The 24748-nt window shown below is 33.9% G+C and overlaps 2 protein-coding genes across 2 annotated transcripts in view; one reads left to right on the plus strand and one right to left on the minus strand.

Annotated features, from left to right (window-relative positions):
- LOC121374936 (focal adhesion kinase 1-like) overlaps positions 1-4540 on the minus strand; it is a 119280-nt gene extending 114740 nt beyond the window's left edge. The window contains exon 1 of the mRNA XM_041502081.1: positions 4404-4540. The gene's annotated coding sequence lies outside the window, so the exon portion shown is untranslated. The remainder of the gene's footprint in view (positions 1-4403) is intronic.
- A 143-nt stretch (positions 4541-4683) lies between these two features.
- Positions 4684-16485, plus strand: LOC121375474 (membrane progestin receptor beta-like). Its single transcript, XM_041502944.1, has 2 exons — positions 4684-4814; positions 13252-16485. Exon 2 carries the CDS (start codon positions 13299-13301, stop codon positions 14304-14306), a length of 1008 nt encoding a protein of 335 aa, XP_041358878.1. The 5' UTR covers positions 4684-4814; positions 13252-13298; the 3' UTR covers positions 14307-16485.
- The last annotated feature ends 8263 nt before the right edge of the window (positions 16486-24748 follow it).

Here is a 24748-nt window from a genome sequence, read left to right on the forward strand (position 1 = left end):
TTCCGGCCAACCTTGATGATCTGGGTCAACTTCTTATGGCAGAGTGGCAGGCCATTCCCCAAGAGTTCTTCAGACGTCTGATCAACAACATGAGGCAACGATGTGTCGAGTGTATTCGTGCCAGGGGTGGATTCACACACTATTAAACGAATGTTCTAATGTGTAAAATCCATGTTTGACAACCTTCAACTTTGACAGCATGTCATGTGACTTTCTTGTATACAGTGACGTTTATTTGTGGGTTTTTTGTAAATATGGAACAATAAATAAAAAAAATTGTGTAGTTTACATCATCAATCTAATACACTCTGAAACTTATTTGGTTATAAATTTTTGACCCTTAAATTCTTTTGAGTAGTATATGTACTGATGGCACAACTAGCTATAGTTTTCCACAAATTTTAGATCAAGATTTACTTGCATGTAATCGTGCTCTGCAAATGTCTTGACTGTACACATATGCAGTATCAGCTGATTATGACCTATATTTACTCCTATATCTTGAGATACTTGCATCTCGGGCCCTGAACAAGCATGTATATTGAAAGTGACAAGCCAGTGTTAGCTCTGCGAATTTTAAGAACAATTGGCGAATTTTATTTTAATTTGGCGGAAACATTTTTTGTAATAATTAATATTTTGTTGGAAACTAGCTTTAGGTTTTGCATTTTAAAAATAACTTGGCAATATGTTCTGATCACCCAGAGCTAGCTCTGCAAGCCACTAAAATAATTATTCATTTTCTATCATTTTTTATTACTTAGTTTGAACCTAAGTTTGAATAACATTGTTAACTTTGAATAAATACTATTAACAAGCTACAGCCTGAACACATTATTAAAATTAATAACCATGTTGATTAAAATAAACAAACATCATTAGGCTGTTTTCTTGATGACAACGTTTTCTTGTTACTGGTCACGAGACAGCTAGATGAACATCTGTCAATTCGGTAATATATATATTTAACCTTCTCTTGCCCAACGTCACACAAGTCCACATACTGTACACTGTATATAGTGCATTCCCCATTCATATTTCCTGCCGTTTTGAACACGGCACTCACCAGAAATAACAATAGAACAACAGGAAATAGATTAATTGAGAGTATGGCAGCTTTAGTTTTTTTGTTTTTCAATGAAAAAATACTTGGGAATTTTTAGTTAAAAGGTGGTTTTCAGCAAGCATTTTTTGATAAGACAACAATGGTGGCACATCGCGATTATTTTGAGGAATCAAAAGTTGATTGTGACAGCTAATTTGATATAAATTTGATTGTTTTACCAACAACAAAATTTACAAACTATTGGGATATGAATTTTAATATCGTTTTTAAAAAAAATGGTCAGGAAAACATAGGGATTGGAAATAATGGCTGTAAATACCAGACAGTTAATCCCAACTGTGTGTGTAAGTTCAACTTTATTGAATTTTTTTACATAGTTTTAGACCAAAGTAAGTAAAATATCATTAAAAAAAAAATTAAATCCACGAAAATAGTACTTCCCTTTTCACATATGAACATTATTTTATGTATAAATACAAATTTTAAATGAAAATATAAATGTTATAAACTTTTACCTACTAATTAAGTACACTTTTTGTCAAAAATTAATCTAGTAGTCGGAAGGTTAAGGTGTCATTTTGGTTTGTTTAACGACACCACTAGAGCACATTGATTAATTAATCATCGGCTATTGGATGTAAAACATTTGGTAATTCTGACTCTTAGCCATCCGAGGAAACTCGCTAAATTTTTCCTAATGCAGCAAGGGATCTTTTATATGCCCTTTCCCACAGACATGAAAGCACATACCACGGCCTTTGTCCAGTTGTGGTGCACTGGTTGAACAAGAAAAAAACAATACGCTGAATGGATCCACCGAGGTGGTTCGATCCTGCAATGCAGGCACCTTGAGCAAGCACTAAACCGAATGAGATAAATCCCGCCCCCAGTTAAGGTGTCAGATAGATTTGGCTACCGACAGAGTGAGCCCTGACTGAATCAGGGTATGACAAAGATTTTGAAAAGTGACTAGCCACAGGATTAATAGGTTTTTAAATTCTAATATGGGAGGAAAACGTGAGTGATTTAAAAAAAAAAAAAAAAAATAGCCCAATGTCAAAAACCCACTAGTCCCAGGTGTCAGGCTAGCAGATTTGTAAAATTCTCACTGAATACGTTTGTTTGTTTGTTTTGTTTTGTTTAACAACACCATTCGAGCACATTGATTAATCATCGGCTATTGGATGTCAAACATATGGTCATATGGGTCAATCCACTACATTTTTACATTTGTAGCAAGGGATCTTTTATATGCACCATCCTACAGACAGGATACCACATTTCTATATATGTTAAGTAATTCTGAATCTGAAGTTTAAGTATGTTGGAAGTGTGGTACGATCCACAACTATCACGAGTGAAATGGAACTATTGAGTGTGATCGGGAACTTACAAAATTATGTCGACTTGCAAAATACTTCACGTACATTTGTACATGTATATTGTGGAAACGTTTTTCATAAAATTCAATATCATTGTCAGTTATTGTGCAGTATTATTTGTGATCTGACACACATACATTTTTTAACTTTATATATATCGTCAACATCCCTAACTGCGTTATGCTTCCAACTTCAGTTTGTTTTTTCTTGCATGGTTCGTGCAATCAACTGACTGTCGTTCATTTGTTTATTCCTTAAAATTACCGATATCAGGTCCACATGAAATTGACTTAAAATGGAGGAAGATAAATTAAAATTTGATGCGTATCTCATGACCGTACAAGGCCAAATCATTTAATTTTTATAATTTTTAAAACCTATTGTTAGAATTTGTTTTCAATTATTATTACCTGCAAAAGGTATGCTATATTTTTGTGCCTCTACTGTAGTGAATAGTATTCATAATCCATTTATAACAACTGTAAATAACTTTGAATGTATAACTTGTGTTAATTAAGAAGCAATTCATATATGAACTTTATTTCATGTATTTATAAAACATTTAAGTGAATATATGTGAGTAAAAATTATAAACTTGTACCCACTCAATGTGGTTTTTGTTCAAAATTAATCCAGTAGTCTAAAGGTTAAGCAACAAATATTTTTTCATGTAGTGACCTTAAAAATTCAAAATGACGAATTGGACTTACAATGAGGGCAAAAGAATCGACCACCTCTCCTGATCACTTTTCTTTGGTGCAGTACATTAAAAGCAAAATTTCTGATATTATAACCCAATCTCAAGTAATGTCAATGCTTTATTTACTTGATAAGACCCCCAACTCTGTTAGTACCCATTTAATTACTTTATATTAATTGGCCTTACAGAGTACCTCCCAACGTGTCATGTGACCAAAAGCTGTAATTTTTGCCATCCAACCCAAACTATTTTTTATCTACTTCCGTATTTTTATAATGCGGTTTTTCGTTTCCGGTGTGAAAACAGGAATTAGTGAAAACGGTTAAAAACTATATTAACAAACATTTTGGTGAATTTATTCGGAATTGTCGCAGTTCATAATAATACATAATCAGTTTGAAGAAAATATTGGATATGAATTGAAATTATAGTAAAATAGATAATACTTTCTGTGCATGAAGCCAAATGAATGGTTCAGGATAGTCCTTCCATGCATTATCTTAATATACAATAAATTGTAATTTTTAAGGTTGACAAAAAAAAACATAGTGCAGGGCGCACATTAAAGGGACATTCCTGAGTTTGCTGCAACTTTTAAGATGTTATCGACTAACAGTAACAGAGACTTTTTAACGATTGTAATTACATATCAAATATATTTTTCTGCATAAAATATTAGTGACTGTGTATTAAATGTGTTTTTTATCGTTCTAATATTTGTACTAGGTTAAATTTAATTTTATTTCCTAAAATATTGTTTTTTCGTACATACAAAATTATTTGAAGACAGTTTGGGCTTCTTACAAATATTAAGACGATCAGAAACACATTGAATACTAGTATACAGACACTGATATTCTAAACCAGAAAATACATTTAATATGTTTCACTATTTTGGTTGAGAAACGGTTGAAACAAGTTTTGAATTCCAGCTATATATAGGGTACCGGTATGTAACAATATTCGGATGTAAAAAGAATATAAACACTATCCAAATAACATAAACACTATCCAAATAAAACTTTATGTTGTCTGGTGGGGAAGCAGGAAGGAAGGAAATGTTTTATTGAACAATGCACTCAACACATTTTATTTACGGTTATATAGCGTCAATACAACATTACTGTTAACATTAAGTATGACAGTTATAAGACACACATACCCCCCACCCCTCCACACAATACATTCTCCCCACCTGCACCCACATTAAAAAATGAATAAAAATGTGTCAATACAACATATAATGTCAACTCACCTTTTAACATTTGATCAAAAGCATAATATTGCTGGTATAAATGTTGGAAATTTACAAGAACATACGTTTATGATTTCAGACACACAAAAATTATCACTTCCTCAAACTTTGTTGGCAAGATGGCTTCCGTTTGTAAGTCGAACAGTTTAACACTTCTCGGAAATCTTCGGGTAGCTTCGTTACAGGTTGTTAGTTATGTTTACGAATACATCCGACAATTTCTGAAACACCTGTGTGACAGCAGTGCCTCCTAGCGCCACAACTTTCATCTCGATTGTTCGACCGAATCACGTTCATTATTAATCGAGACTTGTTTTTAAAATGTCGGCTGCCGAAGATTATGTTGGACTTTGAGTCTGGAGAGGAAAGGTGTATAAAATACCTCAATATGTATCATATACCGTGAAGACAGTAAGTTGTCGTTGATTAAAAACAGTGTTGTACTGTTTTTCATGACATGGGATGATGGGTATTCGGTCACTATTCAATATTTTTCAGTGTAGGACTATCGTACGGTAAACACAAAAACAATTTTTTTGGTTGTTTGGGCTTTTTTTTTTAAGAGGGAGGGAGATTTTAAAAAGCCTGGAAGGTAGGACTTTCCTTGTCACTGTCACGTATAAGGAACATTATAAATACTTATCATAAATAGAGTTAAGGTCGACGACAGTGACTTTTCGGATTCTTGTTTTGGCTTGTACACAAATAAATAGGGAATAACTTGTTACTAACTTAAGATATCGGTTTTATCCTGCGAAGGTTAGAATGGCGAATGCAGTGAGGCTCTACCAAGCTGCATTCGCCCATTCGACCTGAGCAGGATAAAGCCGATATCTTAAGACAGTAACCAGTTATTTCTTTTATCCTGCAGTCCTACAGGAATATTCGGAAAATCATTATTTATTCCATTTTGTGTATGCAAATCAAGTATTGTCAACCTAGCCTGAGTACTCTGACTGTAAGAGAGCTAGACAGACATTTGGACATAAACATGCTCTCATTACAGTCAGGGACCAAGCTATGTATTTTTTTGGCAATTGCCTACAACCAAAAAGTTGTCAAAGATTTCTGCTCAAATACCACAACAATCCTATGTTTGACGTCAAATACATTTACATCGACCATTTTCTAGTTACTTGATTAAAATAAAAATCAGATATTAATCACTAATACACACACTACACAAACTCTGGACAGCAAAATTCTAAGTTCACCGACAAATATCGTGACTTTGCGTCACATGATCGCCCACTCAGCCATTCCGTTTTCCAGGGGCCGTCTCTCAAAACAACAAGTGCCCGACAATCACAAAAAAAGTTGTAATTTGAATGATGTCACCGGCCTCGGTGGCGTCGTGGTTAGGCCATCGGTCTACAGGCTGGTAGGTACTGGGTTCAGATCCCAGTCGAGACAGGGGATTTTTAATCCAGATACCGACTCCAAACCATGAGTGAGTGCTCCGCAAGGCTCATTGGGTAGGTGTAAACCACTTACACCGACCAGTGATCCATAACTGGTTCAACAAAGGCCATGGTTTGTGCTATCCTGCCTGTGGGAAGTGTAAATAAAAGATCCCTTGCTGCTTGTCGTAAAAGAGTAGCCTATGTGGCGACAGTGGGTTTCCTCTAAAAACTGTCAGAATGACCATATGTTTGACATCCAATAGCCGATGATAAGATAAAAAATCAATGTGCTCTAGTGGCATTGTTAAATAAAACGATTTTTTTTTTTTTTTGAATGACGTCAGTATTCCAATGACGTCACTTTGCATCTCCTTACAATAACAAACTGGGTACATGACATTTCCGTTTAAAAAAATGCTCAAAACTTCCAGTGCAAAATTGCTATGGAATTTTTTTTGTTTGAACGTTACCAATGCACCTGAATATTTTTGAAGAAAATCTTGCGATTTTTTTTTTTTACCTTTTGCGAAATATGGATTTCAAGTGAAATTACTGTAAGATATGTTATATTTATTGTGTACAAAGCCAAAACAAACAAGGGTCCGAAAAGTGACTGTTGTCGACCTTAGGGTTAGGGTTAGTGACAGTTCCAAAGGAAAGTCCTTCCGATAGTTGAACCAGTTTCGGTGAGCATAAGTTAATGCCAAAAGCATATCAATATTTATAAACAGACAGCTGTTATGCAAATAGCTACTTTTTTATTAGTATTTCTACGCTTCAAATGAGCACTGAACCGGCCACTTTGTAGCAAAGATCACTGAAAATGTGTAAAAAATTAGCATGCATCAGCAGTTAATATTGTTAACTACTTATACTGTTTCGATGAGTGAAACGTTTAGTGATATAGCATAATTATAGCTTACTTGTAACTAAGAATTTTCAACAAAAAGCTTTTCAGTGTTTTATCAAAACATGTAGGCCTATGTTGTTCAACAAAACATGTATTTATAACAAATTATTTTAAAGCCGCACACCCTAGTTCCATCCAGCGAAAATAAATTATAATTTGGTTAATCTACAAACCTGTAACACACTTAGATCACGTTTTTATCAAATGGAGTGAAAAAGCAGGTTTTATATCGATAAATACCATGGAAATCCCCATGTCCCAATTGCTTGAAATAATTTTGAAAGTTCGTATTCTGATGTCACCGGTAGATGTCGCTCAAAGCACAACAATGCCTACGTCACGACAAATTTCACAGAGTGCGCAAAAACTTGGGGTGCATTCTTTTCACCTTTCCTGGACGTGTTCCAAATGTTCTGTCCTGGTTGTATCCCCTCTCCAGATATCGTAAGACTTAGCAAAATTATTGGTTTTAAGGGTTTGTAACGTTTTGTATTGAGACACTTACTTGTCTGAACTTTATTGTTACTGAAAATGTTTACGAACTGTGAAGAAAAATCTCACAAATGAATAACAACAAATCGGATTTTGATTGCGCGAACCGTGTACGAGAAAACAAACCGAACCAAAATGATAACGGTCACGTGGTATACCAACATCTGTGACGTTTACACAGGAAGATTCCCTCTAAAAATAGATTGGACCTCGCTTGCTTAACGGTTTTTTCTCGATAGCACGTCTTGTGAAAAAATACAAAAAATGCATTTCGTGGTTTTACAAACATCAGGATTACCAAAAAGCACTTCAGGTGAATGGAAATGTGTATTCTAAATAATAAAATTTAAGTAAAGTGCAATTTTATTTGTGAAAAATGGGGTTTAATAGCGAAAAACAACGCCGTAATGGTTAACAAATAACTAACTAGGGTGTGTCCCTTTAAATATTTTACGGCAAATCACAAAATGGAGTCTCAATGTTAACAAACAACATTTTAGTAAAACAAATATAACAATTCTTATGTCTTGCAATCATGTTATAAGTTGAGCAAATAAATGGTTATAATGGTAAAATTGTTTGGTTATAAGCTGCATTCTGAGTTTTAATAAATGTGTAAACCGATATCCAGAAAGATATTTAAATGTTAAAAGATAAAGGATCGTATATATTTGGCAAGTATCTGTAAAGGGTAATTCCACGGTAACTGACACAACTTTCAGACAATTTTTAACAATGTGATTTTATTTCTTTAAAAGTATTCAGTAAAATTCTTAAGTCTCTTTTTGATTGCAATAAATATGTTGTGCCAAAGTCATGTCAAAAGAATATTTCATTGCATACAATCTCGGAGCAACTATAATCACAAATGAAGTGTGGGTAACTGACGCAACACAAAAAGTCACTTGTATTTAACATGTCTTTGAACTTGCCAAAATTCTCTGAATCTGAAGCATCAAGTTTTCAGGTACACACAGAAATGTGTAGTGCACAAGTAATCTCTGATCACAAGAACCATAAACCAATGTTTTCTACAAGGAATGTTTTACTAACTTTTTTTTAAATGGGTAACTGACATAACACTAAAAGTAACTGGCGCAACATCTGTGAATAATAAAAACTTACAAGAGCATATATTTTAAAAATGAAACATTTGTCTTTGGCAACTGGTTCATCTAAATTGTAACAAATACATAAAGGAATTTAAAAAAAAGAATAGGGACATGATCAAGGGGCAAGTTGGAGGTTGACATCCTCATCCCCAACCCCAACCCCATGCATTATACCTGCATTTGTCATAATGAATTTTACTTGTAGAATGCAAGAAATTACCTTTTATGACATCAGGTTTTCATAATTTTCCAACCCCCCCATCCGCCAGTAACTTGGGCACTTACACCCTCAATCTCAGCCAGCCAGTCTTGACCCTCCCGTTAAATATTTCCAGCACATGTGCCTCAACAATGAGACAGCAGCTTAAGTGTTACATGTACATCCTGATTGGAAGTGTAATGATTTCTTTTTGCAATTTCCATGTATATACTCCATCCACTTTCTTATGGTTTATCAAATAACCAAGATGAACAAAATGCTTCATAAGAAATTGATGGAAATAAGGCATATATTGTAAATAACCCATATTCTTTCTTTAAAATTTGGGTTTTTCATTCTCAGCATGCTAAATACTGTCTCATTTTTTGTTCTCGTTTGATTTCATTTTCTCTTGCTCCATTTTTTGCTATTCTCTGTTCCTTTTCCTCTCCTACCTCTTTTTGTTCTCGTTCAAATTCGCTCATTTTCTAGGCTGCTGTCTTGAGAGATATTCTACTAATAACATCAGCAACAACTGGGGATATTTTCACTTTATTATTACTTTATCTTCTTCTGAAATGTAAAGATTATTCCTTGAATTAAATTACATGCCCATAATTACAGCCAAATAATTTCATTTACTAGTAGTAGAAAAATAATTATATTATGGAAAAATTCATTTCAGGTGACGAACAGTTAATTGTGTAAAATCACATTTTGAATTGGAGTTGTCTTTTTACAATGAAAAAAGGATTGGCTGTTATTTTGTTGGATAGCTGATGTGAACTGTTCATGTACTTTACAATTTTAGGCAGTAATTCATGGGGAAACCACTGTGGCAGCATTAGGATGACAAGAAATGTATGTATAGGATTCGCATAATTTCAGTACTTTCCGTTTAGACTGTGAAGCATTAAACTCAATGCTTCCGGGAAATCCCTGTCTATTATAATTAAATTTCAGACCTTTGTTTGGCGCCATCAAATACTCTACTGTTATTAAGAACCAATGGGGAAGTGTGCTGAAATGTAAATGGCCGCTTTTAAGTGGGTCCTAGCATACAATTTTTAAAATATTTTTGATAGGAAATTTAATTTTTGTTTGATTACCATGGCCCATTAACATTTTTATTTGTATTTAAACTACTGAAGAAAATTGTTTGTGTTAACACTAAAACCACACAAACAACATATCAGTTGTCTGGATTTTTTTAAAATTATGCTCTGTAGAAGGGATCGAACTTAACGTGCATCAACAGCAATTTCCGTCATTGAGATATAAATTGCCATCGGTAAAGCTCCTCAATGATGGTAAAATGTTAACACCTGGTGTACATTAGCTGCCATTATATAACAGTAGTACATTTAAAGTTACATTCTCTGGTTAACATATTATAACATCATGTATAAATGTGAAATACAAGCTAAAATGCACTTTTAAAAAAGTCATGTGTGTTCGCTATGAACAGATATCGTCAAATGTATGCGCTTGATTTGTCGCTTGTGCCGCCATAGCTCAGCAAAGCACAAACGGCAGCCTGTTGTCAGTTTCAGTTAACACGTGCGTTTGCTGATTTCAAATTGTAGGATTCGTCTCAAAAAATTAAAAGAGAAATCTTGCACTGTACGAAGAACGTTCGGTTGAGGATACGGTACTAGAGTAGTTAAAACCGGTTTGATCTTGACAACGTATTATCGACAGTCGTACCTGCCTATTTCAGAATTGATATTTTATAAAGTGTTAATAGAACTTTCAAAGTTTAGTTGGTATACTAGTAACACATTAATCATGTATATATTTTTAAAATAAAATATACTAAAGTAATGAACGTTTGCACTTCTTAATTTTTACGTGTTAAAATCGACAAATTCAAATAAATAATATTTCGTTTGGAAAGGGTAAAGTTGGGGGTGGGGGGGGTAATGACATCAAAGATAAAGCATATTGATTTAATAATCATACAACCGTAAATAAAATATGTTGAGTGCGTCGTTAAATAAAACATATCCTATCCTTCCTTCCATCTGCTGTTGGATATCTAACATTTGGTAATTTCGACATATAATCTTAGAGAGGAATCGGGTGCATGTGCAGGGGGAGGGTATTGGAGGTCGAAACCCTTACTTGCCCAAGCTTAAACAAAATTGAAATGTATTTTTTTTCGCTCAACACAGTCTATAACCCCATCCCCACTGAAATCCCTGCACACGCGCCTTGGAAACCCGCTACATTTTTTTTTTAGCAAGGGATAGTTTATCCCACACATGATTTCATATACCATGGTCTTTTTGTATACTTCCCGATGGGGATCGATCCTAGACTGACTGCACATTTCCAAAAAACACCTTTTTAGGTCTAAGTAATGAATAAAAATAACATATAGTCTTTAAAAATGTTACGTAAATCGAACACAGTACCCTCTTCCTCTACCCCTAGAGCGTTACGTAATTAGTAACGCATATGCCAACAGCTGGCCACTGTCAAAATTTCACGGCAAATCCCCCACTCACCGACCCCTGGAAAGGCGTACCATACCTCTATGGATATAAATATGTTTGGAGATATGAGATGACCCCCCAATCAAGAAAGTTAAATTTGTTCAAAAATTGCGAAATCTCATGTGATCTCTTGTTGGCGAATTCTATACTTGTGATAAACCAATGAAAACCGAGATCAGTACGAGCTCGTCAAAAGTGTCCCACTTTTAAAATACTGGCTTTGTTTTTGACCTGGATAAGTCAGCGTAGTGAAACCAATGCGGAGTGCGGCGTCATATATGCACCAAACATAATTGGATTTTCTCTTCTATATGCTTAATAATAAAAATATTCCAGGGAATGTAGTTTTAAAATTTATCTAAATACAGCAAAATAACCTTTCATCTTATTTATTTGCTGCGAAAGTCTTCTGGGTTTTTTTTTCAATTGCCTTGCACAGGCTTTAAATTGCTGTTGGTGGGCTGTTACCCACAGCAATTTTGTTTTTAAATTGCCATGTGAAACAAATTCTTAAGTTGAGCCCTGCCAATAATATTGCAGTTGTACTTTAAAAACATATTTGTGTTGTCCAATGAAAAACTAATCATAATGCTGATCCTAAACATACTCGACTTTGGACATTCATTCTAAGGGTCATGACTGACCACTGTTTAGAGTGCAGCAGTTTTGTCCACCCAAGACAAGAAGCACTACAACATGACTGTTATTATAGATGGCAGCATAATGGTATGAAATGACGGGTTAAAGTTTGTTTTGTTTAATGACACAACTAGAGCATATTGATTAATTAATATTGTGAAATATTAAATTTAATTATCGGTAAACTCGAAAATTATCATCATTGTAATGGTATTTAGCATCAAACGTAGGATTGTTACATTAGAGTGGAAATCTTTGCCTACTGAGCCTACTCAGTCGTAGGCAAAACCCACATGTTTTCTGGCGGCAGAGAGCGATGGTGTCCATCCAAATGTCCATCTAGCTGAGCACTGGGTCTAGAAAGGATACGTAAATTTCCTTTAAACCTGGGTTTTTTTTAGGATATGGAAGAAATAGAATACTTTATTATATAACATTTAGTATTATTTAGGATGATAAAAAGAATACCCCCCTCATGTCTTGTGATATCATATTTTATCAGCACTCGTGCTGATAAATTATGATATCACAAGACACGAGGGGAGTATCCTCTATATATTTGTGTTTGTTAGATATCATTTATCTTGCAACTCATTGTTTAAAAACATATCCCAAGAGTGATAGTTTCGTTCATGCGTCACTCGCATAAATATAGTTTGCGTAGCTCATTTTTCATTTGCGCATTGTATTTATGACGAAATGGGATTCCTGAATTTGATTTTGCATCTTAGAAAATGGAATACACTGGAAAGATAAATATGCATATATACTTATTACTACTTAAGAGCTGTTAACTTTTACATAATGCATTCACTAGTGGGGAGTAAATGATGGGATCAATTTCAGAACATCATCGGTCAAATTAAAACACAGTAAACCACTGGTATGATAGTGTTTTGGGCATTTCAATTGTGCTATAGTTCTTTTCTTTGCAGTAAATCTGAGTAACATCCCTTTGTTCAGTGCCAAAGAGACAAATAGCCTGCTTCTTAAATCATGATTGAATACTGCATTTTAAAACTATGTTATTACTAAAAACATATTATTTAACCTATATATACAAAATATATAAATCAAGATCTCGCCAGATTATTTATTTTAAAAATCAATTGCCAATATTGTAAATGTATTTTTTAAATTTATCGACACTGTAATAAATTTAAAGGATTGCAAATGCTGTTCATTCAATGTATTACTTAATTATAATTGGTTCCCCAGTGTGGCATAAGCAGTAAAAGTGCAAACCACTGTTACAAAGGTAAATGCACCCTAAATGTACTACATAGTTTTACAAGCACTGGATATTTTGTTTGTATTTTTGTTTTGGCAAGTCGACAAATACGCCTTCAATCTCCCATAATAATTTGTAATGTGTTTCATGAGAACACCCACTTATACCCATGAGCATTATACATATGTTGAACAGGCTCAGCCCCTTTCATTACAACCAGACTTGATTGTTATTAGTTAATAAGTGTCTTCATAATTGTCAAAGTAATATATTTTAATAATAATCATGTACGCTCGTTTCATAGACATGTAGTTTTTTGACAATGATATAAATGTGTGATAATAATGCAAGTTCTTAATTGTAGGTTCTTGATAGCAGACATTTCGGGAACATTCGTTGTACAGTTGAGAAATGCCGCTGCAAAAAATAGTTGAAACTTTAGTTCCAACTGCTACTAAAGAGGAAGTGCCCAAACTGTTCCGCGAGCCCCATGTTGAAACTGGCTTCCGCCATCTGCATCAACCATGGAGATACTACATCCTGAGTCTGTTCCAGATCCACAATGAGTGCATGAATGTTTGGACTCACGTCATTGCTCTCTTGATGACCATGGCCAGGGTGGCCATCTTTGCCAGAGAGTTTGATCTCATCTATGACAAGTTCATGTGGCCATTTACTGCCTGTCTGCTTTCGATGCTTGTCTTGTATATGTGCAGCAGTTTTGCTCATTGTTTTCAGAACAAGTCTGAGCTAGTCCATTACACATGCTTCATGATTGATTATGCTGGAATTGGACTGTATGGCTTGGGGAGCGTCATAATTCACCATGCCTACTGCCTGCATCCAAACATGATTGCAAGCTTCGTGCACAGCTATTCCATCCCAGTTGGAGTGATTCTTGCCATTCTGGTCTGCATCTGTTGCTCCATTTCAAAGACCTTCTACAGCAGGCCGTATCCTTACACCCGGCGCCTCTGGCAGGTGATATCTGTGGTTGCTGTCTATATTTGGTTGATTCTTCCGGTGTGGCACCGCGTGCACCTCTACCTCACAGACCAGGTTCCTTGGGACTCGGGAATGGGGCATCACATCCAGCAGATGATGTGGTTTGTTGCTGGAGGTTTCTTCTTTGGAAGCGACATTCCGCAGAGGTTCTTTCCTGGGAAGTTTGACTTCCTAGGACATAGTCACCAGCTGTTCCACATCTGCATCATGATGACATCCTACAAGCAGTTGGATGCAGTCTACCATGATCTGAAGAATTTGAGAAATGAACCACTTGTCAAGCTTCACCCGTCACCAACGTTCTACAACACATTTGGTGTTATATTTTTGGTTATATTTGTCAATATATTGAGCACTCTTTTTTTCAGAGAAGTTGCTAAATTTAAGATTGCTAAAGAATCAAAATGTAGTTAGTGTGATAGCTTGTACATGTATGAAAAGCATTTTGCTTGCATCAGATTTTTATTAATATATATTTTAAAGTGTATTGTAATTTAAAGTAAACACTTACATTGCAGACTTAATGTACTTAAATTCCAGTTCGCTTGTAATTCCTTACCAAATTAGTGACTGAAAAATTTAAATGCTGTCATAATTATCCCATACTGTTAATAATTTAGTGATTTGCACAAATTAGATAAGTATGCAGTCACTTGTTTACAGAAATGGGTTTTTTTGTGGGGGTTTTCCTGATGTATCTTATTAGCTAGAAGTAAACTTTTTTTTAAATAATCCATGATATTTAATTCTATGAATGTAGTGATTAAGCTGCCCATTCAGCCTTCTATCAGTCAAGTAGCAAGAATGTGTCTGCTTATTAATTCTTTCAGACTGATTTTTATCAATCCCAGGATCTCAGTACTGGATACTTACAACAGTGTAGCTCAATGTTGTTTTGTTCAGTCAGTGAATTGTCACAAAATGATTTACAACCTGTTTAAATTCCACTTTATTGTGTCCTAATTCCAATAATATTGTCAATAGATCATTCAAATTTAGATTATTTTAGTTCTTGTAATGCATTGTAAACTGTATCAAACAGAAAGCTTATTAGGTTACTAAAATGTATACTAATGGTCATTATTTAGTTATCTGTCGTGGATACATATAATTTGGTCGTCACTTACTACAACTGTGTCTTCACATTGTGCCTCGCAGATTCTGCCTATTCTTATCCAGCCAATAAAATAGATATATGTGGAGGGATCACAGTTCAACTTTATAGACAGAGATTATTATCTGGGAAATGTTAGAATTCCTGCGCCTTAATCTTTTCAGTTGTTTTGTATATTAAGTACTTAAATGATTTTTCAAATTAATTACATTAATTATCATATCTGCACAATTAATTTTTATTTGTCATGGTTCCCGATAGCCAGTACTAAAGCTGATTTTTAGCTTGGGGTAAACAAAAGTCATGATTTCTTGTTTCATAAATGTGTAGGGAAATACATTATTGGAGCAACAAATCAAAAACAAAAGTCTTTAAGTACATGCATGTTGTTAATGGTGCTGATACCTGTAGATGCAGAATCTGTAATTAATAACCAGTAAAACCAGCATTTGAAAGTAAACTGTCCATAGTGGCAGTGGCAGGAGGAAAGTGGGCAAGGCTAGGTCTGGCACTCGCACTTTAAATAAATGTGTGTAATACTTAATATTTTGTTGCAAAATAGCTATAGATTTTGCATTTTTGAGATGATTTAGCAAAATTTTCTGATCACCCAGAGCTGGCCCTGGTAGGGGTTTGGCTGGAGTATTTTTGTTTTGAAGAATATTTAGTTTGCATAGATCAACTTGTAAGAGTGGAGACATGGCCCATGTGGATTCTCTCCCTCCTGCATTTGCCACTGGACTTGTGTGATCATTGTTAATCATAATATCCTGAATGTTACATAATATTGTTGCCATTTTTATAATTGTTTAATTATTTTCATTTGTTGCTTTAAAAAGCCCATCTAATTGTTTAAGTACATGTAATTTCACTTGTTTTTTTACAACACTGTATTGTCACATTTTTGTCTTGCTTTCATTAATTTTTATGAAAGTTACTGATATTTTGTCTGATGGTGTGAGCATTAGAGTCGTGGTTGAAGAATTTGGAGGACCACTGAAACATCATCTTGTCACTTTAAAGATGCAATCTCGCCCAGCCATATTATGAAACATCTACTAATGCAAAATAAAAACACAGCTACAATTTTAATTACTCATGTGTTATTGCTATTAACAGTTAATGTCGGCTGCCATCATATATTATATGCATCTTGTATATTTTTAATACTTAGTAACACAAAGCAGTGGAATTGTAACTGATTGTCACTATGGAGAATAATACATTTGTATGTGACTTGATTAGCAAGTATAGCCAACAGATATTGAAGAATGGGATGTAATGGTAATAAACATTAATGCAGATGTTCTTCCTTGAATAGTTAAATAAATGTATATACTCGAGATTGCATCTTTAAGTTTTGGCTCCGCAAGGCTCAATGGGTAGGTGTAAACCACTTGCACCGACCAGTGATCCATAACTGGGTCAACAAAGGCCATGGTTTGTGCTATCCTGCCTGTGGGAAGTGCAAATAAAAGATCCCTTGCTGCTAATCGGAAAGAGTAACCCATGAAGTGGCGACAGCGGGTTTCCTCTCAAAAGCTGTGTGGTCCTTAACCATATGTCTGACGCCATATAACCGTAAATAAAATGTGTTGCGTGCGTCGTTAAATAAAATATTTCTTTGTTTCTTTAAGTTTTGAGCCAGTCATTTTGTACTATGGTGTTCTTGTATTCAGTCTAATGCTGGTAAACAGATTCATTTTAATTCTTCTATATTTGACTTGATAAATATTAATTTAAATGCTTGACCTGTCAGCTCTTTAAATGAAATAAATAACCAATAATGATAAATATGCTGTTGCAGATATCCATTTTGTATGGGCTCTGCTGACAGCTGTTGCGAATTTCAAGAGCTGCCATGACGTTTCAAGTATGTGTTACATTTTTAATCTTAATAATTGTGAGAGCTATTTTTCAGTGTATTATGTCTTTTGGACATTGCAGTTAAAAGGAGTGTAATGTTTTCTCATCTTTAAACAGGATTCATGATTGAAAACAAATTTATTTTTCTTATAAAATAAGAATTCTTTGTCCCACATATAATACTTTTAACAGTCATTGTTACGGAGAATGACAGATGGAAAAAAACCCAACTAATTTCTGCTTTAGAAGTCCATAGTTTACATGAAATTTAACAAGTGTAGTCCGTCCCATCCTCCAACAAAAATTTTCTTTGTAAATAATTTCAGTTTGGTTTGAAGTAAGAAGAAAAGTACAAGTGTTTGGAAATAACAAAAAGAATATATTATTTTTTGTGTTCAGTTTAGAAAACAGTCAGCTCAAAATAAATAACTTGTAGTAAAAAGGCATTCCCTGTGGAAAGGACTATACTATAGGCTTGAGCATCTTTCAATACTTTGTTGAATGTGGGATAATACTGTCTTGAGGGATATTTGTTTGGGAGATGTGACATGTAGCTTGGTGGCATCAATCGCATTCAATTTACTCTGTTTACTTCATATCCCAAGCAGTGCCTCGTGACTGGTATGTCAAAGGTGTGTACTGTCCTGTCTATGGTAGTAGAGGGTGAGGTAGCATCAAGTTTCTATAGCTAAGCGATAAAATTGCCATTCGTAAAACACCAAATGGCTGTAGGTTACATACGAAGAGATCAGGCACAAAAACCGATAAAACGCTATTTTATACTTGTTTTTTTTAAATTCTATCCTTTATTTACTTTAAATATTTCAGTGTAAGATTGACCATTGTAGACTTGATATGTTTTACATAGAAAGCATAACAAACAAAAAAAACTCTCTTGCAAAAAATTTTTAAAATGTATTTATTGTTTTTTGCTTCTGAACTCTTCATATACACATGTAGATATCATTAAACATATAAATATTCCCTTACTTGATTCGGAGCTTTCACTCTGTCACCACTGTTTTCAAAGGTTGTGGTTTATGCAGGGCATGTGGCAAATTTTGTTTTATAATTTGGCAAAATAATTGCATGTAATATTCACTAAAAAACAGTACTGGCTGTCTGCAATTTTTGAAGTGTAGTTGATAACTAGTTGAAATTTTCTACTTGTCTACAGCTAGCCCTGATTGTGTATATTATGTTTATCTTTTTTTTTTCTTTTTACTAAGCTTCATAACTGTGGTAATTTTACCCTAAATACTGTGATCATAGATTAAAACAAGTATAGCTTGGATCATATTGTTCTGTTTGTACATGTAGTGGTAGATATATTTTTTGTTTTCTTTTTATATACAAGTACATCTACACTTGTTTTTTCTCGGCACATAACCACTGAAAATAGTAAATATATGACATAATGTTATTTGTACTGTTATTATTATTAATTTTTTTTACTCCAGAAAATTATATTATTTTTATTTACATGTATATTAGTTACATAATATTTCAATGGTATTCATAGGTAAAGTGTATGTTTTGTATGTATATATGACTATACTACAACTTAAGGGAACAAAAACTGGCATATAGTTATGATGTTATATTACATACATGTATATTTAATTTATGTTACCCTGTTCAATAAAGGCTCACCATTAAGACATATCCACTTTAGTCAAAAGTTTTATTACTTGAGTTTTTATTTGGTTGTGCATTTGTGACTGTTGTTTTAATGTACATGTTGCTTGTAACGTGTCCATATGTGTGGCTGTACAATTTCAATTTATAAACCGTGAAAATTAAAAATGCAACATTAATTCACAACTAAATTTAAATTAATGACACGTGATGTCTTAATTATCAAAAAAAAAGCCCGACAGATTAGTGTGTCTATGTACAAATGTAACTCTGACAAATATATAAGCTCTTCTCATTTGAGACGCATGTTTTATAACATACCAACACCCAAGTATTTTAAACAGTGTTCAAAGAGCTAATCACCCACCTATATTCCTCAGGCATTTGTATATTCAGGCATGGTTAATACTGTGTCTTTGTGTTATAGACATAGTACATCAGTAACTAAGCTAATATAAACATTCAGATGGGTCACGTGATGCAGGCCCGGGGTAGAAAGAGTTTGGCTGGACATAGATTTAGCTAATTACCAACATGCAGTGGTCAGTAAGAATGTGTGGTGGTGTTCTGATGCCAGGGAAATACAATGTTAGGGTGGTTCTAGAACTGTTCACATGGGGAAACCGAGAGGCAATGTTTTAGTATACTCGTTACCAATTAAGTGACATTCTGTGTAACCATAGTGGCAGTTTTTTCTATTGCACCAAAGTCAAGGTGATAAATGTGTGTGCCAAAATATATATGCCAAAAATAATCATGTCCAAATTAAGTACAAACCTATCGACTTGAGAACAAAGTGTCAATTTGATTAAAATAACTCAAAATGCATTTTTGAATATTCACAATTCTTCACTAGTACTGTACTAAAAAGAAATTGTGATGTTCAGAACAGACAAATAAACTTGTTGAGTCCAAATTATAGGTACAAAGCCGTGATGGTGAACAAATAGCAGCAGACCACCAGGCATAAGATAATAATCATGGGCCCTTCCCTTCTCCCCCATACTAAAACATGTATTAGTTTTGGAACAGCCCTTATTATCACACCATATGAACATACTGTTCAAAAGAAAACATGGCATTGCACAGTTCTTACCATATATGTATCTTGAGTTGTTGCTCACTTTTAATAAGGATCATTAAAAAAGGCAGTTTAATTTGAGTTACATTCACAAAGAAGTGTCTTACCAAAGAATAAGATTGACTGTACATGTAAGTTTGTACATTACTGCCAACCAAGTTACATTTCCCAATGTTCTTCCATTTTTCCATCACTCCATCTTGTTTACCATGCTTCTGGCCATTCAATATTTATTTATATCTTATTCAGTTCATTTGTTCATGCCATTTAACTTAAATATGGTAGTTGACAATAAATTACACGTATGTATACAAAGTTATGATCTAAGGCTACCTTTCCATTAGTGCGGTTTTACCTGCACAGTTAGCTGTGCCACCATGAAGTAAAAATTCAATTGGTTCAGTTTATTTGCATTGACCTCTTTCCATTGACACAGATAACTGTATGCCGCACAGCAAAAAACATTAATCATGTATCGATGTGAGGATTACCCATGATCACTCATAAAAAAAAAAAAAATCAACAGTTATTTGTGAGTTATTGTAGTAATTTGTATGCGGGTGCATTATGAATGAAATTTACACAGGATACCATGAAGGATCTTAACATATTGATAATGCATACCGATGGATGATCGGACAATGACGACCGTACAATGCCAGCAAGAGATGTTTGTCAGTCATCGAGTAAAAAAAACTTTGACTCTTTACTTCACTCAACAGCATGTTCGCTGAAGAGCAGAATCGAAACAACCTCAAACGACCTACTTGCCCAGTTGTAGTGTACAAGTGTGTATGTCAAATCCGTATGTGTAAATGGCTGGCACGAGCTACTGTATAGTATGTAATCAGTTTTGTATGTGATGTTTAATTATGTACGATGGATCACTGATCTGAAATCAAAATCTATTATTATAAGAACAGCCACATGGGTAGAAATGTTAGGGGCTAGCTGCGTGGTGAGAACCACACTAGTGGAAAAGCAGCCTTAGTCTGAATCATACATCCAATATTAACACAGACTGAATTTAGGATTCTGTGCTTTCGCAAATACAGATGTTTGGTCACAAGTGTAAGATTCCAAGATAGAATCTTAAATACTTATATTACATAATTTTTATGATTCTGTTGGAAACCTACATACCCTTAAACACCCCCCCCCCCCCCCCCCCATTTTTTTTTTTTTTTTAAATTCAGTGCCTGTTAATACAGCCAGCTCTACAAATCATCTGTATGATCCAGATTGCAGGGTAAACCATTATCACAAATTTCCGTTAACAATAGCTTAGGTAAAATCTTTTTTATCTAGCACGCTGTGTATACTGAAGCATTTTGCTGGTCCACGGTGAATCCAGTTTAAATGAGTCCTCTGTACATGTTTTTAGCCCGAAAAAAAGCCAGATGTGTTCACAATTGCAGTCCTGTTTCGTACTTATGTTTGTTTTGTACTTATATTTGTTTTGCTATTATATTTAATACCTTTTTTTCTCTCACTTTTTTAATATTTAATACCTTTTTTGACTGGCTATTATTAATATTATTAGATTAATAGAAATTTTGTTGTCTTTTAAGATTTATTTACATCCACCTTGAACACTTGTTATTATTAAATATCTTTTGTCCCCTTTATACCATTGTTAAGAATGTTAAAAGTGTTCTTGTATTGAACATTTTACTTTTTATATAAATGGAGATGGCAATTTAATAAAACTACACATGCCTACCTATCCATCCACACACATTTATTAATACTAGTATATCTTCTGTATGTATGTACATTGTATGTATATAAATTATGCAGTCAGATCTTCTTACTGTGACTACATTCCATGGTCATTTTGTCTTATCATTTTTGTTGCAGTGCATTTGTCAAGAGTCATATTAATTATGGGTTGTAGGGAACACTGTTCATACTAACGAATACAATGCTTCCAATATAAGCAGCAAAGTTTTTTTGTTGTTATTAGATTTTTTGTTTAACAGAATATAAACAGATTTTTCTTTTTAATTCAAGCAAAACCTAAATAACTAAATGTAAATTCCTAATTAACCTAGTTGCATTATTGTAAATATTCCAATAATCATTTGCATTGCTAAAGTTACTGTCATGCTTTTCTTAAGGAATGTGTTCTGCACATTTTGAAAACTATACATGTATAACACATCAAGTCCGAAAGTCGCATGTCTTTTTAACAGGTTATTAAACGATTATTAGATAACTAGTTTTGATCAAGTGTCTTGGTACATGACCATCAAAAGGGAGCAGGCTTTCTTTAAACTGTAGACAGCTAATGTGCATAATTAACAATAATCATGTAACAAATAAACCAACCTACATCGAGGGAATTCGCAACACAGACTCTCAATACGGTACAGTTACAAGGAGCTTATTAATTATTTATGTTTACTGTTAGCTAATGATATATTTTCTGGTTCCCATAGCTGTTTGTATCCACTTAGATGTAATAATTATGGTCGTAGTAAAAATGTCTGACTATGTATTAAACTGTTCCCACACTATTGTGGATGTACCGGTGTGTGTGTGTGTGTGTGTGTGTGCGTGTGTGTTTATACATATGACTATATCTATATACGTATTGTATATGGATTATTCTACATTTATTAAGATAGTCCAGACATTTGTCACCATTTAGTTTCTGAAATGTTGGATGTGGTATATACATGTATGTGTATTTTCGGCTTATTTGTACATGCCTTAAAAGAACCTTATGAACAAAATATTGCAGGTGTAAAGAATAAAATATACAATTATTTATAATACAGATATTGTTAATCCAGTTATAATTTGTATTCAGTGTAGTAGTGTACGATCTTGGTTATATCTGTTTGTTATTCTCATTTTCCCTTTCACTGTATGAACTATACATGTACTAGAAGTTTAAAACAAACAAAATCAGGGCTAGCTCTGCCACTTGCCAAATTCACCAATTGCGAATTTGATGAACACTTGGCAAATTTTATTTTTATTTGGTGAAAACAGTTTGTGTAATAATTGATATTTTGTTGGAAAATAGCTATAGGTTTTGCATTTGTGAGATAATTTGGCGAAATTTTCTGATCACCCAGAGCTAGCCCTGAAAATTAAGTTTTTATGTAACTGAAATATAACATTCATGTTGCATTCATGTGTAACAATAAAAGAAATGTTTCCAATACATATACAATCATTATCAAGGCATAAGACCGTATCTGACAACAATATTTATAATTATGTATACATTGGTTTGCAAATTGAATAAGATTTTAATTTTTTTGTTGATTATAAACCGACAATTCATTGTAATGGTATAAACAGTTCCAGATAGTAACCTTTTATACCTCTGCGTCTTTGTGCTAACCAAATTCAAAATGGTTATCACCAACAATGATCTTCCATCACCCTAGTTGCGAAACATTATTTAGCATAATTTATTAGTAACAGGTAATAATAATTTCTAAAGTGCATAAGCATTAAAGGTACATAGGCCCCAAAGAACATTGTATGGAATCTCTGATTAAAACATACATTTCTTGCTTTGAATATTCAAGTCTGTACATTCCTGTTTTCATGTATGTCTTAATGTCTAGAATTGTTATGGTATTGAGCCCCTCCTTTTAGAGTCTAGACTCAATCTTTAATGACGTCACATGCGTGCAATTTGTGTGGCATTGCTATGGCGTTAAAGTTTTAGATTCTGTTAGTCTCGCATCAAGACTAAGTTTTATAAGCATGAGACCTGGATTTGTGTCACTATGCTGTTTACAAATACATCCTGAGCTACATAAGCATACAAACTCACATATTGGGGGGGGGGGGGTTGCCAGAATTAAATGAAAATGTCTGAATCTGGATAACAACAATTATTCATATTAGCATTACTAATGAATCACTACGCATTTTTACATGAATTAAAACTAATTTTGAGAGTAGAATGATAGAAATATATGTCAGAAAGGTCTCAGGTTAGCACAATTTGTCCGAAGATTTATATAATTTTTGCCCGAATTTGAGGTTTTATGCTCCGCCCCGCTATCTTGTACACTTATGCTGAGCTAAAACCATTGTCTTTCATACAACGACCATCTCCATCTGCCATCGGAATACAAAACAACATGTTATTTAAAGCCAATAAAGACTGCTGTGTGGCATTCATAGTTTTGTTTGGTTCCAAAGTAAATTTATTAAATGCCTCTTCAGTCACAAAACCAGTATTACTTTGGAAAAAAACACGGGTTCATCAGTATTAGAGATATCATACGTGGCATGATGCTTACAGTGGATGTCATTTGTTTAATGTCCCAAAATCTTCAGTCCACCTTCCCACTTAAGGATGACAAGTTTTCTCCCAATTATGGGTATTATTAATGGCTATGTCACTTAAATTATTTTAAAATGGTGGTAAAATCCAGTTTGAGCTACTGCAAATATCAATACACTAAAAGCCACATTGAATATGCAGATGTATTCTAAATAAGAAAATGCAGTTAATATACAATTACAGTTCTTAAAAGGTTATATTAGTCGGAAACATGTTTCAATTGTTTTATTATGGAAATCTAAAAACATATATTTTGTCTGTTCCTTAAATGGACAAATAGAGCTTAAAGAACTAAAATCCCTCCTGGTAAGTAGCTATAGATACCTGTGCTGATACACAATTCAGTTTTTGCCCATCAATCATCCAAACGAAAAAACAATATTCATAAAAACCCATCAAAACATAAACAAAGCACCACACGTTAATCTGGGAAAACTTTGCATTGAATTCTGGGATGAATAGCATTGCAGTCTCGCATGACTTCATCGTTGTCATTTGCCGAAAGGAGAATTATCAATATGTGCGACACTTAGAACTTTCATCTAATCACAAACATAAGCATTTACTTGTTCTCCAGATACCTGTACCAATAGAATTTTGAGAATTTACACTCCCAGGAAGTGCATTCCAAATGAGTTATTTGAAGCAAGAAACTAAGCTTTAGACAGAAACACCATGCAGTGTTTTCAGAGGGCCATGAACCTTTAATTAGGATGTATTGTGCAATGTTTAATCAGTGACTATTTTGATGAACTTTGTGTGCAATCATGTTTGCTTCCATTTGATATACACAGTATGATGAGACAAATCAAAAGCTATGTTGTTGAACAAATGTTAGT

Source organism: Gigantopelta aegis, chromosome 6, assembly GCF_016097555.1.
Source record: "Gigantopelta aegis isolate Gae_Host chromosome 6, Gae_host_genome, whole genome shotgun sequence".
Classification (NCBI taxonomy): domain Eukaryota; kingdom Metazoa; phylum Mollusca; class Gastropoda; order Neomphalida; family Peltospiridae; genus Gigantopelta; species Gigantopelta aegis.